The sequence below is a fragment of the Podarcis filfolensis genome, assembly GCF_964270895.1.
Source record: "Podarcis filfolensis genome assembly, chromosome: 12".
NCBI classification, from domain to species: domain Eukaryota; kingdom Metazoa; phylum Chordata; class Lepidosauria; order Squamata; family Lacertidae; genus Podarcis; species Podarcis filfolensis.
Genome location: NC_139614.1, coordinates 20,670,698 through 20,689,013, shown reverse-complemented (window position 1 = coordinate 20,689,013; position 18,316 = coordinate 20,670,698). Strand labels below are relative to the sequence as shown.

Below are 18,316 nucleotides of genomic sequence, written 5' to 3'. Positions count from 1 at the left end.
TGAGCTAAGCTTGCAGTCCTTTCACAAAAAAAGTCATTTTCTGGTTATCCCAAGCTTTCTTCGTGTCAGTAGCCTGAAAAGGCATTTTGTTGCTGCTTTTGTTAACAACAATTAGACGCCAAAAAAACTCTGATCCATCTACTGCAAATCACCCAAAGATCAAACAGTAACCCATCCCTCCTCTACACAGTTTGAATGAGGAAAGAAGGGAAATTTACAGGTAATCCCAAAGTGAGCAAATTATTCCAGTGAAATGGAAGAAGTCATGCAAATGTACATAATTTATTATTGTTGCACATTTGTTTTGGAAAGAAGAAAGGAAGATGATGGTCACTTGCAGGAGAAGCAGGTGTGTAAAGGCAGAAAATAAGGTATAGCAGGCATTTGTGCTTAGTAAAATGTCTGTATAAACTAATTTCCATGTTGAAGTGAGAAAAATATTATGTTGCATTGCTGGGCTGGTTGGATCCTGGGTTGCACCGTAGGCTCCTTTCTGGTGGAATGAAGATGTTTTCTTAGAGACTGCTCTCTGCCAAAGTCCGTAAACATACTACAAGGAATATGTGGAAGCTGGGATATTTAGTTCTTTGCATCCCTATGAGAAGATGTCTGAGACTATACTAGGACTGCAATTCTATGCACACCTACCTTAGAGTAAGTCCCACTAAACGCACTGCATATTCATAGGCATAGGATTGCACCATAAAACTATTTCCACCCCTTGGAAGTATAGTTTTGGCTCAGTTGTAATCACTACAGTAATGTAAAAATTCACTGAATATTTCCCAAATATCTATTGGTTTTTGATGAAGCCATTTTTTCACATATAAAACAATATCTATTTTTCACAAATAAAATGAAGCCAGCATCCACAAATGGAGGATGGTGTGATGGTACAGAGCTGGTCTCTTGACCTCCTAAGCAGCTGAGTCACTACTGCTTAACAGGAAGAAGAGGGTTAGAGGGATGTTGACATAGCAAAATGCAGAGCCAATCTAGTGCTCTTGCTGGTGTGCTTGCACCATGCTGACCTTCCCAGCACCCTTCCTCTCTCCTTCCTAGTAGGCAGCAGTAAGTCATCTACTGGGAAGTCATATGAGCTCCATCATGCTGTCCATTAATGCCCACTACCCTGTACTGTTTTAAGAGTTGGTCTCTCTTGTTCTTGCTTCAATTACAGGTGCCAATTCATGAAAATGTCTGCAACACCTGCATTTAACACTGAGTGAATAGTAAAAAAAATCTATTTCTGAGACCAACTGGGTGGAACTTATCAGACAAGACATTTCCCCCCGCTTGACCTTCGTCATAGGGCCCATACAAGGAAAATAGTATAATAAACACCTATTCCCCAGAATGTAGAGGCATAAAACCAATGAACAATTATTATTATTTTTTGCTGTAAAGAGTGGCATCCTGTTTTTAAAGTGTATCATTTTAAACATTTTTCTGCTTTAGTGCCTATGTGTGCAGAATGTTCAGATTTTTAAAAGACCAAAATGCTTTCAAGTATCATGGAGATGATGGATTTTGCTTTTCGCCAGAAAGGAAATTTTATGCACAATAAAGAGTAGCAGTGTATGCAAGCGGTTCTATGCAAAACCAGAATTAAAAATGAAGTTTAAAAAAAAATTACATGTTTCATGTAACAATTCTTGTAGAAAATAATCAGTAACCAAGAACAGTGTATAAAATTCCAATTCTGTTTTTATTAGTATTAATTCCCTGAATTACTTTTATATGCTTTTATGCTACTTTTGTGTTGAATTTCTATTTTAATAATATTTTTAACAGCTTTTACATTGTATGCAGCTTAGAGATCCTTAAAATATTAAGTTTATAAATGCTTTAAATAAATGAATAAATAAATATCAATCAATGCTAATCAATGGATGATCCATGTGGACCTCTGGCTGGCCAGCTCAGATCCACCTGCAGGCGGAAAGAGGATCTGAAGACAGTTCATACAGGCGCACAGAATCAAGACTAGCTCAAAAGGAATTTTTAGGAGAAAAGCACTTTGGGGATTTAGGTGCTCATGGTGTTTTAGGACTGATGCTGATGTGACTCTATATGTGCTCATTTTTGAGACCTTGCCAGACTGAATTTTGTACATATCCATATACCATAATTTGATGCTTTTGAATTATGGTGCTGGAGGAGACTCTTGAGAGTCCCATGGACTGCAAGAAGATCAAACTTCTCCATTCTTAAGGAAATCAGCCCTGAGTGCTCACTGGAAGGACAGATCCTGAAGCTGAGGCTCCAATACTTTGGCCACATCATGAGAAGACTCCCTGGAAAAGACCCTGATGTTGGGAAAGATTGAGGGCACAAAGAGAAGGGGACGACAGAGGATGAGATGGTTGGACAGTGTTCTCGAAGCTACCAGCATGAGTTTGACCAAACTGCGGGAGGCAGTGGAAGGCAGGAGTGCCTGGCGTGCTCTGGTCCATGGGGTCACGAAGAGTCAGACACTACTAAACGACTAAACAACAACAACTGTGTGAGCTCTTGCAAAGTGAGCAGATGACCTGTTCTGGACAGGGTCACTCTCCTCCGGAGTGATCAAGTTGGAAGTATTCCTTGATCCTGGCTTGCCATCTGAAACTCATATGCCTTCAGCTGCTAGGAGCACCCATGGCTAGCTCCAATCAGTTTGCCAGCTACAGCCCTTCCTGGACAGATATATCTTTGCCGCAGTGACCCATCCTCTCATAACCTCTAGACTGGACTGCTGTAACTGGGGCTGCCCTCAAGGATGGTTCAGAAGCTGCAACTGTTGAAGAATGCAGAACCCAGGATGCTGGTGAGAACTTCTGCCTGGGCACATAATTACACCAATCCTTAAGGGTCTGCACTTGTTCCCTGTGCTCCACAATGCCCTGTAAAGTATGTGCTTGAGAGGGCCTTTTCTGTGGTGGCTCCCAGGTTGTGGAATGCCCTTCCCTCTCATGTGCACCTGACACAATCATTGGATAAGTTTTGTTTTACATTTGCCTTTTGGGGTAGAGCACGATCTCAGAGTTACCACTCCCTCTGCAGCTTGTTTTGCTTGCTGTTTGATATGGGCTAATTTAGTCCTGTTATGCAGCACCTACTCTTTGCTTTAAGCTGTATGAAACCCACCATGAGACTGCAAGATGAAGAGTGGGCCATAATAGCATATAAAGACACTAACTAACTAACTAACTAACTAACTAACTAACTACTGCTGAGGGCAAGCCCTTGAATGTTAGCCCACAGGCAGTAAGATGGTAAAAGATTGCAAGCCTCCACAATCCTTGACTGCTTTTGACAGCTTTGTTCATTCCGGAAAACCACAACGAGGCTTCTCCTGGCTGTTGGAGACAAATATTCAGAACTGCAGGTAATGGAATCTTTGAATATCACATCTCAGGCCAAAAAGGCTTCCAACCAGGAGATATCCCAGAATGACCTTCTGAGAAAATGAATTTGAGAGTTTGCATTGCCTCCTTCTTTGAGAAAACCCACCAAGGCTTGTATCTGGGCCCAGGTCTCACCACCTTTGCTGGGATCTTATTATTATTATTATTATTTATTGAATTTATATACTGCCCTATACCCGAAGGTCTCAGGGCAGTTCACATAAAAAGATCACAGTATATAAAATAAAAATAAAAGCAATAACCCAATAATACCTCCCCAAAAAGAGCCACATTGTAAAAGGGTATGGGGTGTTGATCAGGTCAACCAAAGGCCTGGTTAAAAAGGAATGTTTTTGCCTGGCACTTAGAGGTGTATAATGAAGGCACCAGGCGGACTTCCCTGGGGAGAGCATTCCACAGACAGGGAGCCACTGCAGAGAAGGCCTGTTCTCCTGTTGCCACCCTCTGGACCTCTTTATTAACATTAGAACACAACACCTACAATGAAAATACTAAAACCAGTTTGGGACCTTAAATAAGATGGGTTGGATCCAAAGGGAAAGCATTGCCACTTGAGATTACATTTCAAAATGCTGGACATACAGTGTGAGGCATATGACCTCAAATTTAAAAGGAAAAAAGGGTGGGATTTGCTCCTCTGATTTCTGGGCATTCATTCTGAATGGAGCTTAGTGAGCAACTCAGAGCTATCACTTTGCCATCCAAAGCTAGAAGCTGACAACAAGGGCCTAGGTCAAAACAATGCAAGTTCTCTATGAGTCTGAGCCCAGATACTTCTTTTTGAAATGACAATTTCCCCTCATTGTTAACTCTTCCCTCTCCTCATGCATTAAACAAGGACTGTAACGATGTTTTAAAAGCAGTTGGGATGTGCCTCAACTGCGAAGATTTCCAAGTGACTTACCTTTGGATCTCTGAGAAAAAGAGCTCTCAAGATCAGTGAGTGGACATCTCCAATTGGAGGATAATGCATCAGAAGTCCCAAGCAGGTCTGATAATTACTTGATATCACTAAAAGTAATAGGAAATATGGTAAGTTTTCTTCTCTCAGTTTAACATAAAAGTAATCATTCTAAGCACAATTTGTGGGTTCTGGAAAAAATTATTGTCACCAAATAGTATACAGCTCCTTTCTCCCTTTAGTTAAACATAGCCTCAAATGGTTGAGGGCTGATTTGCAACTTTTGCTTTGTTTCCCAAACATTTTAATCCTGAAATTAGCTTAAAGGTAAAGGACCCCTGACAGTCAAGTCCAGTTGCGAACGACTCTGGGGTTGCGGCGCTCATCTCGCTTTACTGGCTGAGGGAGCTGGCGTTTGTCCACAGACAGTTTCCGGCTCATGTGGCCAGCATGACTAAGCCGCTTCTGGCGAAACCAGAGCAGCACATGGAAACGCCCTTTACCATCCTGCTGGAGCGGTACCTATTTATCTACTTGCACTTTGACATGCTTTTGAACGACTAGGTTGGCAGGAGCTGGGACTGAGCAATGGGAGCTCACCCCTTCGCGGGATTCGAACTGCTGACCTTCCGATCGGCAAGCCCTAGGATCAGTGGTTTAGACCACAGTGCCACCCACGTCCCTTCTAAATTAGCTTAGAGAACCACTTATTGCCCCCTCTTAAAAGCTTGCTACATATTTTAATAGGATGTATTAAACTTCCATTATCTAACCTCCGTCTAGTTAGCACACAACTGTCCCTTTCTGGGTATGTGATGAACTTAATTATGGGTGAAATTAAATAAATCTTTTCTGCCAAGACTATGTAAACTACTTCATTTCTTTAGCACCATCTAAATCTTGGCAATCCATCTACTGGAGCTGTCAAAGGAGTGCCAATTATTTTTGAATTGTTCGCCTAAATTGCTAATAATAATAAAAAATATATTTTAGATAGTGCAACTTTACAGTTTTGAGAACTTCAGTTTTAGAAATATCATTTTTATTAATTAAAAGCCTTTGTGAAAAATGTTCTTGCAACACAAGGCAAAAATCATTGATAAAAAAAAAAGAAATCCAAAATATATTGACTGCTTTATGGCCTTAGAGACTTACTAAACAGCTTCCCTGCACCCGCTTCCATGTGAGTCAATCTACTATCCTTTGGTACCTTCCCATCTCTCCCTGAAGAGGTTTATGAGGAAAAGATTCAGGACTGGGCAAAATGAATAATTATAATCTGTGTAGGGAGCCACTTTATCATCTTCATTTCCGTTGCTGATCCGACAGCTTGTAATTTTATACATCTGCTTTCATTTGTAAAGCACTCACTTATCCTACTCATTTTTTATCTGTTCTGCCTGTTTCTTTTTCTTTCCTTTTGTTTTTCTTGTTCATGTTCAGATACCTGCTTTTCTCTCTTCTCTTTGAAGTTAGCATAATGAATGCAATACAATGGGCTCAGTCAAGAGTTCTTTCTGCCGAGTATAATAGATGGGACCACGCATTATATAGAACCAATCAAATCAAACGTAACACAGTATAAGGCAGTTGTGATAAGGATTCTTTATACTTTCTTAAAATAAATAAGAATGCTGGGAGTAGTTCGTCCTAAATGGATTTTGTAAGACAACATCTGATGTATTTTCTTCAAACATACCTTTTAACACTCTAACTGAAGCCAGATTTTAGACTTTTTATTTGTTTCTTTTTTGGGGAAAAAGACTAAGTGTGATTTGATTCAATAATGAGCATTAAAATATTGATCGTAGGTATTTGCAATTATAAATTATAGGTAAATGCAACCAACAGAAGAAATGAAACTTCTCTATTATGTGACCAAAACCAACCTATTATCTTAAACAGGGGGTGGCAAATGGGAGGTGAAAACTTTTTGGGGTCTTTTTTTGTGATAGCTACTTTCCTTACATGTGTAAGACAAAAACAGGCACTCCTTTATATAATACTTTGTTCTAGTTCTATTTCATCTTCAAGGTTGAAAAAAAAGAAACCCTTATGAATTCAAATTGGCAGAAACAGTATGTTGCAACATCAGTAGAGAGAAGCTGATACATTTGGATACCAGAATCATTACTCATTTATATCAGTTCTTTGAAAGATATAGGCAAATACCTGAAAATATAGCTTTTTTGGGGGGGGGGATATTTCTACTACAAAGTTCTTTTTGAAAAAGAAAGACATCTAGCTCATAAGTGAGCAATTATATGTCTAGAAGGCTTAAAACATCCTAAGAATAGTAGTATTGGTGCGGAGCAAAATTAAAAATACAAACTTCTAACTCTAGATTAACTAATCTGGGAAGACTATGGTTTTAGAAACATGGCATACAGACATCATTTGCAATCTCCACAACCTATATAATTTTATTTTTTTAAAAAAATATTCAGATTAAGAGAATAATTAAATCACTTATAACTTACGTGGCAAAAGCATTAACAGTGTAAATTAAGGCATCCTTGGCTAACTCCTGCACCACAGCACACACTCTACAACAGAGGTAGCCAATGTGGGGCCCTCCAGATACTGTGGTCTATGACTCTCATAATCCTTGACCACTGGCCACGCTAGCTAGGGATAATGGGAGTTGTAGCTCACAACAACTGGAAGGCTCCACCATGGCTAGTCCCATTTTACAGTTTCACCCATAGTAAAGGTAAAGGGACCCCTGACCATTAGGTCCAGTTGTGGCCGACTCTGGGATTGTGGCGCTCATCTCGCTTTATTAGCTGAGGGAGCCGGCATACAGCTTCCGGGTCATGTGGCCAGCATGACTAAGCCGCTTCTGGCGAACTAGAGCAGCGCACGGAAACGCCATTTACCTTCCCGCCAGAGTGGTACCTATTTATCTACTTGCACTTTGACGTGTTTTCGAACTGCTAGGTGGGCAGGAGCAGGGACCGAGCAACGGGAGCTCACCCTGTCGCGGGGATTTGAACCGCCAACCTTCCGATCGGCAAGTCCTAGGCTCTGTGGTTTAACCCACAGCACCACCCACGTCCCGTTGTTCACCCATAGTACACGCTTACAAATTAGCCTCCATACACCCACACTTCCATTTGGTCTTTTAGTCATAATCCTTTTCCTCTGCAAGTTGAGAGGCACTGTAGTCCAGGACTCTATGAGGCAGTGGCCATCTAGCTGCACACTGCTTTCCTTATATGCTTTCACATTTGGGTTAGAGAGAGAGAGAGAGATAGAAATGCAAGACTGGAACCAGATGGGCATTGGTGCAAGTGTCTGTTTCATCATAAAGTGGCCTAAGCAAACAAGTGAAAGGAGAAAGCAGGCCCTACATTTATTTATTTATTATTTCTTATTAATACTTTTTATACTGTCTCTCACATCAGTCTAGAGGTGGTGTATTAGATATAAAAAACCCTACATCAATAAAAACTTAATACAGTATAATAAATAAAAACAGGTGGCTAAACTGTTTCAGAACAAAAATACCTTAGAAAGACATATATTTTTTTCACATGGTAATATAAACTTGATATTATTTTTCATTCATTAGAATTTGAAGAGGTGCTTAGGCTATAGGAAGGAGCTTGTGGAAGGTCATCTTGCTTTACAGGACACTAGTAAAACAAATCTAAAAAGCTTTGTTGGGCTCACAGAATGACTTTTATGATACTTTGGACCATGGGCTCTATTTACAGCCTGCTTGATCATTTAGTCCCATGAAAGACTGTAACAGTATATATATTTTTTAAGCATTCCATTTATTCCATAGTTCTGACAGTTTTAAAAAAGCCACTTCCTATATTAACTATTGCAAGTGATGTAAAGAAATATTTAAGGGAACAACCCTCTTCATAAGAAACAGCTCAGTGAGGACTAATCAAGCTCAGAAGCTATGGAACATTAACTGATAATTGGAAAATAAAACCTGAAAGTAAGTGATGGCAGTGGGACGGAATGGAGTATCCTGAAGGTGGGGATGGCTAGAACCCCTGAACAGTTTCAGTGCTGTTAGAAGGTGAAGATACACAGCAACATTTTGTTGCAGGTTCCTCTTAGATGGGATGTATTGTTTTTGTACCAGTGGTACTATACTGAATGCTGATATTTATATATTTGCACAATTCTTCTGAACTGCTTTGCGGTTCCTTACAGGGAATCAGATTGTAAATTCCAGAGTAATAAGGGTCTGGTCCAGCCTTTTGGGGGTCATGTATCTACGTATGGAAGTAACTTCATAGGACACAGACACAAAAAAGGCCAAAAGGTCCCTTGCAGATTGCAGCTACCTCACTTAGGGGTCTTTTTAGAGTCGCTGCCATATGCTACCCCAATGCACTGTTCCCCTTTAGAATAGTGCTATGGCCTTGTGCAGAAAAGCCTAGGGATGAACTGGAAAAGACAAGAAAAGAAAGAACACTTGATAATTTCAAAATTCTGGTGGTTGTAGAAAAATGGATTAGCAGCAATTCAATGTCCTCTATATAAAAAAAAGAAAGAACAAAAAACAAACAAACTGGAAAAAGCCCATTTTTAAATGGTTTCAGGAATTTCAGTCCAAATGCTTTTTTGGGGCCAACCTCAAGATCTTAGATCATTGGGAATGGAGCATTTGAGGCAACAGAGTCTATCAAAGAATCAAGTGTGAATAATTGTTTGTAAGATTTGGCTCTCAGGTAGTACCCACAGGTGTGCTGGAGACTTCTGCATGATTCCTGCAAGTCAGCTAACGCACACAAAATCTTTAAAGGCTTATTCACAAAGACTTCACAGACTTTTGCAGTTGGAATGTTACCAGATGCATACAAATTTGCCCTGGAAAGGTGGGCTGACTTTAAATACAATCTACTGGAAGGCCTGGTTATTGATAACCATAATTTGCTTAATTTACCTTTTTGTGGTTCTGCACATCTCTCAACTAATTAGGATAAATTGGTGGTTTTATTACAAATTTATTTCATTTACTTTTTTACCTTCCCAAGTATTCTCTACTTCCTACTTGCTTAATAGAGATTTTGCTTTAGAGTAAATCTCCACATAGTTATCTATATGAAAATCAAAGTTTTGTTCTAAATATTCCCCTGAACTTGTATGTTAATTATGTTTATGGGACTCTAATGCACATCAAAAATAATTTAAGTGCTCATGTGACATATTTAAAGGCAAAATAAAATAAAGTGCAGAGAATTTTTGAAAAAAATAAATTTGCTTTTAATACATTTTCCCTTATTTTAGAAATCCATAAAATATGTCAGTAGTGAATGCATAGTTTTACTCAATACACTACATGTGACAGAAGGTGGAGCTCTATACTTACCTTGGCCACTTTGTTTTATGCAATGCAATCTACACTTCTGTGTTTTAAAAGAGGCATAGCAGGAGGAAGAACATCCCAAAAACCAAAATGTGTTTTTAAGTTGTTGCTTTCTTATATATTATAAACAACTTCAAACCACTTCCAATCAAAACGATTTTTTAATTTTTTATTTCAATTAGAAATATATTGCATTAAATATATATATAATAGGCTATATGTATAATGTAATGCATACTCACAGGCATCTCTAATGTATAGCAGCATGGCTAAGAAAACATAGTCAACTAGATTGAGAGTGATGCTGTCAGCAAATAAAGCATCCCAGATGACAAGAAGGTCCTGGAGGGGAAATTCTCGCCCAAATAGAAGCCTTACCCATCGCCTGCAAATAAAGTCAACAAAACATATCAAAAGTTGAACCAAAAAGATCAGGAATTAATAGTTTACAGGGAAATCCAACACACAGTAACTTATGATTAAAATTAACATAGATATGTTTACGATGCTCTACATTATATCTTAACCTGGTTATAGAAGGAAGTGTGTGAAAGACTTTAAAAACTCTAGCTCTCTAATGTTGTTTAGCAGATAGGCTTTATTAGAAAAGCTTTGTCCCAGTTTACTTATCATTTCAGCTTTATAAGCAAATGAAAGAAGCAGCTGCAATAACAACTCCAAAAAAGTCCGCGGATGAGCTCAGCTGTAACAGGTTTCAGTGGAATTGATCAGTCTTCAATGGAGAGCACCTTCCTTCTGATTTAAAAGAACTTAAACGTCTGAACTGAACCCATAATCTTAAAATGGCATTAAGAGAAACCACTGGGCACTTAAGATTATAAATTTTACTTTAAGGATTTAGTTGTAACTGCCATCTGGTTAAACAACACTAGGTGCAAGATGGAGTAACTTTCAACGAGGGTTTATTTTGTTGTGTGCGTATTAGGAGTAATAAACACTTCATGAAGAATACAGAAAAAAGACAATAATGTATAATTTTAAACGTATCTCACAGTAGCTTTCCTTTGGCTCCCTATGAATATCTACTTCTAAAATTTGAAGAGGTGCTACAATAGGGGAAGCAGGGGAAACATGGAGCAAAGCTAATTTTCCACAATTAATTCTAGCAACATTATGTGCAAGGTGTTTTACCCAATAGTGGGAAATTACCCCTCAGTGACAAGCCTACAGGAAACTATTACCTTTCAGTGTTGCAAACATTACTCAGACTCTGCAGGAAGCCTATCACTTTAAGTAGCACTTGCGCCTTCCCTTAACCCCCCCACCCCCCCCACCTTTCACATTTCACAAACTGTTAGGAGTCATAACTCAGCAACGCTTGAAGCATTTGAGCTGACATTATTCACAGACGACCTCATGCCATTCAGGACAGAGGATGGATAAAACTAATACACTTAAAGGCGAAAAATACACCATGGCATAATGGGATTTGTTATTAGTCTTTTATCAGAAATCTCCTTTTCTTCATTACCACTTCATTATGCAGTGTTAATCGTTTGTAAATGCAGGATTCTACTGCTCAAACCAAAATCAGCTTCCCCGCTTTCTTCTTCTATTCTGCTTTTAGAAATTCTCTTGGGAATATTAAGTCTTAGTCCCCAGAGGTATTCTGTTTTCTCAGATGCAGACAGCTGACGAACTGGACTGCTTTAGTAACCATAATGCTGCCATTAATGATCTGAACCTCTGTGTCTCAATGGGTGTAAGCAATTCACACAACTGAAAATGGATGTATACTAACTGCTATCTGTTCTTTTCCAGCAACATTTCCCTTGTAGCAGCCATAAACCAAGGACCCTATTGTCTCTGAACTATGTTAACCATATGGCTTGACTTCAGCAAGTTTGCCTTCATAAAAAGGGATGCTTTAAGGAATTAAGTTCTAAGTTGGAGTGTTTTCTTACTAATTAACACTCTTTTATTGCTCTTTCAAATATTTAGAGACAATCTAAGTTTCACTTAATGATACTGTTGGACAAGAGGAGCCCCTTTCTTTTCAGATGGCTGTCTATAGTTTAATTATAGCCCTGTCCTGTTAATTTCAGCCTCACATCTGCTACACCTGCAGACTACTATGCTCACAACGGTGTACCCTTTTATCACATTCGGTAACACAATAATCTGTATTTTACCACACCGACATAGCAATTGCAACCAACTGCAAATGCAGAAGGGAGTTTTTAAAGCAATAATAAATATAAGAGTTACTACAATCTCCTTGCTGAAATGCATAGCCCCATGTTCTACACATGATTTCTATGTAATTAAACCATAATCCCCAAACAATCTGTAATTACTACCCACAGACAGTGGTTTAATAATGACCTGCAACACAGAGAAACAAATGCTGTGGAAACTTTAAACTACAAGAGTGACATATTTTTAAAATCAAATTTAAACTTTAAAAGGAAATAATTTTTATTAAGAGTTCCTGGGAACAACATCTTCCTGGAACCTCAGAGAGATGCTTCCCGTCAGGGTAGACAGACAATACTGGACTCAAAGGGCCAATGATTTGACTCAGTATAAGGAACTAAACCTCTGCATAGGTTATTTTTGGGTTGTGGAGGACATAATGAGTCATGCATTGCCTTATCTGCGTAAACTATTTCTATTCTGACTGAGAATAACAAGCATTTCAGATACACCTTGCTGTTTTCTGTACTACATCCATAATCTTTTTCAAGAATGGTCCCACAAAAAGCTGAGGGCTCTTGAGGTTTCAAAGGCAGAGACGACTGTCCTGGAGGGTCTTAGCCCTCCATAAAGAGGCATGTCTGGGAAATCAAGTGGGGCTGATGTCTTGACCTGAGATTCAAGGTATTCTGAACCTGCTCTTAACATGCCTTTCTCCCACAATACGTCTCCCTCATTCCCTTAAACATTTCAAGCCAACCACAACCCCTTCCACGTTACTCAATTCACTTTCCTTTGCAAATTTAATGGACTCTGCAAGGTAAGAACACACTGCTAACATAGGCAGTACAGTAACAGCAAAGAGATTCTGCATAACAAGTTTCCATCATCAGCTTCCATGTCATTCACAAGCACAGACTCTACACCAATTGTTGATCTATTTGCATCTGGAAAAGTCTACTACCAATATAGGTGAGGTCTTCCATGCTAGTGACACCAGATACCTGCTAAGCACAGGTTGATTTTTTGCGGGGAGAGCAGGAAACAAACCTTTATCTAAAATGTTCTTCCAGTTTGGACTGGGGTCCTGTGCTGTTTTTCTTCTGAAAATGCCCCTGAGCTTTGCTTTTCTCCCCACAACGTAAACAACACTTGGGGAGTGCGGAAAAGCAGCCAGCAGGGAGAATACACATTCATTCAAATGTCGTTTAGTCTTCAGTGGAACCAGGCATACAATGTCCTTGTTTTTGTGATGCCCAACACCGGCTCGTTTCCATATTCTTCATTTATGTATGATCTAATCTATTTTTAATATTGACTTCCCCCCAACTCATCCCACGTGCACTTGTTACAGTTCAAAGTATCTATTCCAAAACGTGTAAATAATAATAATATTCTGTAAAAAACATCACCAGAAAAATAACAATAGCATGCAATAGAGAAACCTTCACTTCCAACGCTTACACAAAATAAATACATGAAATTACTAAGAACTCAAATTCTATTACAGAAAGCTAATTCATAAGTACCGAGATAGATTAAAGGAGGATAGGTCTAACAATAGCTAATTAAGACATGCTAGTTAAATGGAACCCCTTTCTTTGGGAACAGTCTACACTTAAATGCCAGTTGATGGAGGGGGGACAAAAGCATGGGGAGAGTGGGCTTACTAGAAAAAGTGTGATTGGCCACTGTGGAAAACAGGGTGGTGAATGAGAGGTTTTATTTATTTATAATAAAATAAAAATGTGTATCCCACTCTTCCTCCCAAAGGAGCCCAGGACAGCAAACACATCAGTGATAAAACAATGCAATTCTTGAACTGATCTAGCCGAGCTCTTATGTATATCACGTAAATAGTACAGATGGTTTATACTGCCTGCCACTTAGGCTTCACACACCCATATTTTGCCTTTCTCCCTCTCTTTTTCTCTCCAGTCCTCTTCCACTGCATTTGAACTGGTGTCATTGTTATATAAATGTTTAATAAGAATTTGTTTACAAGTTGAAATTAATGACCCAGAATGCCCAGTGGAAGGAACAGATTCATCAGCGATGCCAATTTGGAAATAAATTCTACTGCCATTCGCAGATCTCACTAACTAGCTTTGAAAGAATACAATGAAGCCGTATCTGTGGAATGTGGAGGGTGGGCAGAGGATGTCATGTGAAAGGTTGGTGCCAGGGAGAGTTTATGGAATGGATGAAATAACAGGGAGGAGTCTCCAGTGATTGGCACAGAAACAAGGAACTGTGTGAAATGATAGGATACGTGGAATGCCAATTGTTTTGTGGGAGAAAAATGTTATTGAGAGGAGGAATAAGAAACCATGGGAAGCACAATTATTTCACCCATAGCTGACACCCTACGTTTAACTCAATATCCCTTCCTGTTACTGTCCGCACTCATATATGTATAATATAGCTCTCCCACCCTGGCTGAGCTTCGTCCAACCTGACATATGCTTCTACCTTACCATCACACATCCAACTCTCACTCCCCAAGCAGCAGTATATACATACATACATTTTTGGCCATGCATATCTTCTAAAACTTGCTGATGAGTATGCAACACTTACCTCTCAGTTTTGCTACTGAATTTTTTAGTATGTTTTAGTTATATCTGGGCTTTACTGTGATGGTGGTTGAAATTTGTTTATTGTCCTTCATCTGAATACCCCAGGGTGGTTCACAACATTTATACATTCTTAAACATTTATACTGTGCTTTTCATTATACAATAAATTCAAAGTGACTTACATACAAATTTAAGACAAAGCTCCAAAGCCCAACACCTAAGAAACAAAACTGCACAAATCGTAAGTTATAAAACCGTATTTGGGAGGGAGCGTTCATATAACTTGTTTTAATTAATGGTTTGTTTTAGTATTACTATAAAGCACTTTAAGAGGTCGCCTGGATCCCACCCGATAATCAACATCTCTCTCTCTCTTTCAAATATACTCTCCACGCCTACCTGTCTTACATTCTTTAACTCCAACTGTTTATTTTGTAGCTGAAAATACAGCATGCACCCATGGTGTCCCCCAGTATAACCCCCCAGCAGCTATGTTCCAAATACATGATTCCCCCCCAAAAAAATATTTGATTACTGCAGTGCTGTCCATTTACACACATCACCCATTTTCAGTCTTCTTCTCCAAGAACAGCCCCACACTGTCTGGTTGTGTACCATAATACACTTTCAAAAATGTCTGGTTGACGCCTACCTTCCCCGCCCCCTCAACCTTTATTTATCAGCTTTGTGATATCACAACTAACCATTTCCATGCTTTTTGGGGTTACAACTCCTCTCATCAATCCCAGTTTTTCCAAAAATAATTCCAATTTCCTATAAGCAGCACCAACTTCCACAGGTCCTTTTTTCGATCCATTGTGTACCGATTCCAAAATCTGGTTTTCTTTTACACCTGAGAACACACTCTTAAGAATTATCTAGCTGCAAACGTCCTGCTCTCACTCAAATAATTAAAACATGCAATCTTACCTTGATACTGTAGTAGGTATGCAGAACAGATACATTAAAAAAGCTGCAACTGTCTTGTTTTGGTAATCAAGCTTTTTTTCTAGTCTCCCACCCTAAACCCAATGTGCCTTTTCTTGATTCTCTCTTTTCAGTTTCCTTGTCCCATGTTTGCTATTATTTTCAAGAGAAGCACCAAAAAGGGTGAGTTTAGTGGAGGGGGAAAACAAACCTTTCTATCATTCTTTCTTCAAGCTCTTCATAGGAATGGGTGTACTCCTCACCTAACCAGATTTAGCAGTGATTTGGGAAAGGGTCATAGCTTAATGGTACAACATCAGCTTTACATGCAGAAAGTCCCAATTTCAATCAATGGTATCTCAAGGTAGGGCTAGGAGAGACCCCCATCTGAAATCCTAGAGAGCCACTGCTGACAATTTATGGACCAATAGTTTAACTCAGATAAGTCAGCTTCTTATGCAACTAAATCAGCTCCGATAAGGAAAATTGTATTGAATAGTTATGGTTTTAACAGAGAATGTAAGATGTTTCAGCTATAGATTTTCCTCTGCAGATCATTATATCCTAATCAAGGATGGAGACTGCTTCTCGATTGTTGGGAGAAGGGGAAAAATTTCTCTGCCACCCCAATATTTTACCCGTTTCTCTCTTCATTTTCTATCATACAAATTAACGGCTGCCATTCACTTCAACAGGCAAAAGTAAAACAGCCTGCACTTGAGTACATCGCTATGGTGAGGGCACAACCTGTTTATTAACTATTAAGTGTCCAAACCAGGTTTTCACAGCTGGAGCCATGTTCCTCCTTCCTTTTGTGAAGGCAGAATGCAGGAGCTAGTAATATGTTTCCAAAAACCTATTTCCAAAATCCTGCAGGAGTCATGTTCAGAAAAGAAGCAGAAATGAAGTTAGTTTTTCAGTCTTAGAGGGATCAATCCTGTAAATCTTGGCTGGTCTGGAGGAACAGGGCGCGGCCCAGAAAAGCTCTTGCCCTTTTCCCAGGAAGGTGTAGGGACACATAAACCACTCTTCTGCTTGGTCTTGATGCCTATTGCAAAGAGTTCTGTGCTGATAGGGTATGGACCAAGAGGACTGGTCTTGACAGCTCTACTGCTTGGGAATAGGCACAGAGAATGAAGGAAGCTGCATAAAGGACCAGTATTCTTGATGTTCTGCCTTGTTCTCACATTCCCAGCTATACATGATGGGCATTTCCTGTGGACCCACAACATTCACTATGAGAAGGATTATTTCCAGTCCAGCACAACTATTTTATTAAGCTCCAGTTGAGCCCTGTAGATGAACAGCTGATGAACTTCAATCAAAACCAGGTTATGACTTGGGTAGTTCAGGCCACTTTATAATGAAGCACAGGACATTTCAAAAGATATTTGTTCTGCAAATTCGCAACTGAGGAAAAGCTAACATTTCAGAAAGAAGAAATAGGAGAGATTTATGTCATCACAGTATTTCATCTTATGCCTATGGTAAGCTCTAAAACTAAATTAAGCTGCCCTTCAAAGGCCATAGACAGCAGTCCATTTCAATCCATTAGTTTGGCTAAATGCCTTCATACATTCATGAAGAGAGTCATTATCATCAATCTTCCAGTTATACCGACCAGTTGACTAATTGTTTATGCATGTACCCAGGAAATACTGGGTGTTTTCTCATTGCTAACACAGTTCCAGAGAGAGCTCAGTAAACAGCTAGTCCAGTCTGAAATGTACAAAGATGATGATTTAAATACCCTGCTAAGCAAAAAGTGCTAAATTGCAGCTTTATTTACTTCCCTAGGTCAGAGGTAAAGAATAATTTTGGGCTTCTTGAAATCTCATAGTACACCTTTTTGAGATGTAGTTTTTGGCAGTGCTAAAAATAGGTTGGGTGAGGATTTTAAATTTGTTAGGAAGAAATTATAGAACCTTAAAACAGTCTTTTATATAGACGGTATTACAATGTGCTAATTTAACTACACAATTTTGTGCATTTGAAGTTATTCCTATTACTTTTTTAACAGGGCAAAGGAGGATTGTACTAGAAGTACTTTTATTTTTTACATAGAAACACAGTTTACATACTTATTTACTCTCTCACACACACTTTCTTACTTTTCTAAAGTAGATTGCCTGTAGCTAGCAGAGATTGGGGGTGCACCTTAGTTGGGCATTTAACATTTTTGGGCAGGAAAATATGGTATCATTTAGTCATTTAGTTACTTACATATTCCTATAGAAACCCTGCTGGCACTAAAGAGTTTGGATGATAAACAGCTAATTCATTAACTACAGTATTTGCTGGAAAATATGCATTAAATAATGCAGTACAGAAATTGTGGTTCTTCTAAGTCCCTGTCTGGAGAGGGAAAGGGGGGGGGGAGAGAGAGAGAGACATGCAGAGGCAAGCAATGTCTATGCTGCTTCTAATTATTCCAATTATCACGGCACACTATGAAAACTTGATTAATAACACTGAAGATATTGTTGTGGCAATTAGCCATATGGTTGTGGGACTTTATTCTGTCACGATTTAGCCATTAGCATCTACTTATGTTTGTCAGAACAGTGCATCCGTGACAAGTTGAAGTTCCGCTCACCTTGCTGATTCCCTTGTGAGCAACACTAGAGAACTGTTTATTCCTGGGAGCCCTTTACCAGAGTAAATTTTTCATGTGGCATCAGGTCTGACTGGGGACAAATGTCAAGTAGCTTATGCGACGACCCATCAAGCCTGGCTCTTTCTGCAAAGGTACTTACTAAATTGCTTGTCAAGGCAGACTTCTTTCAAAAAATGATTTGACCAGGAAAATTAGTGTCAAGTGACTTATACTGAATGTTTTGAATGGTTAGTAATTCAAACAATATGCACTTTTCATTATTTAGACGTAATGAAATGTTCCATTGTGATTTTATACAACTATGTAGCATGCATTACAGTACACGTGAAATGCATACCTACAAGCCCTGGGACTGAGGGCCAAGGCCACCATCACTTCTGACCAGCACAA

General features: G+C 39.1%; 1 protein-coding gene and 1 long non-coding RNA gene across 30 annotated transcripts in view; one reads left to right on the top strand and one right to left on the bottom strand.

The window, feature by feature from the left end:
* The window catches only part of TBC1D5 (TBC1 domain family member 5), a 248,346-nt gene that overhangs the window by 47,845 nt on the left and 182,185 nt on the right, over window positions 1–18,316 (bottom strand). For all 29 annotated transcript variants that reach the window (XM_083577774.1, XM_083577783.1, XM_083577770.1 and 26 more), the window contains 2 exons: window positions 9,889–10,031; window positions 4,315–4,421 (listed from right to left, as the gene is read on the bottom strand). In XM_083577774.1, the coding sequence (XP_083433900.1) occupies window positions 4,315–4,421; window positions 9,889–10,031 (250 nt within the window). The remainder of the gene's footprint in view (window positions 1–4,314; window positions 4,422–9,888; window positions 10,032–18,316) is intronic.
* The window catches only part of LOC310745643, a 56,991-nt gene that overhangs the window by 29,371 nt on the left and 9,304 nt on the right, over window positions 1–18,316 (top strand). The window lies entirely within an intron of this gene.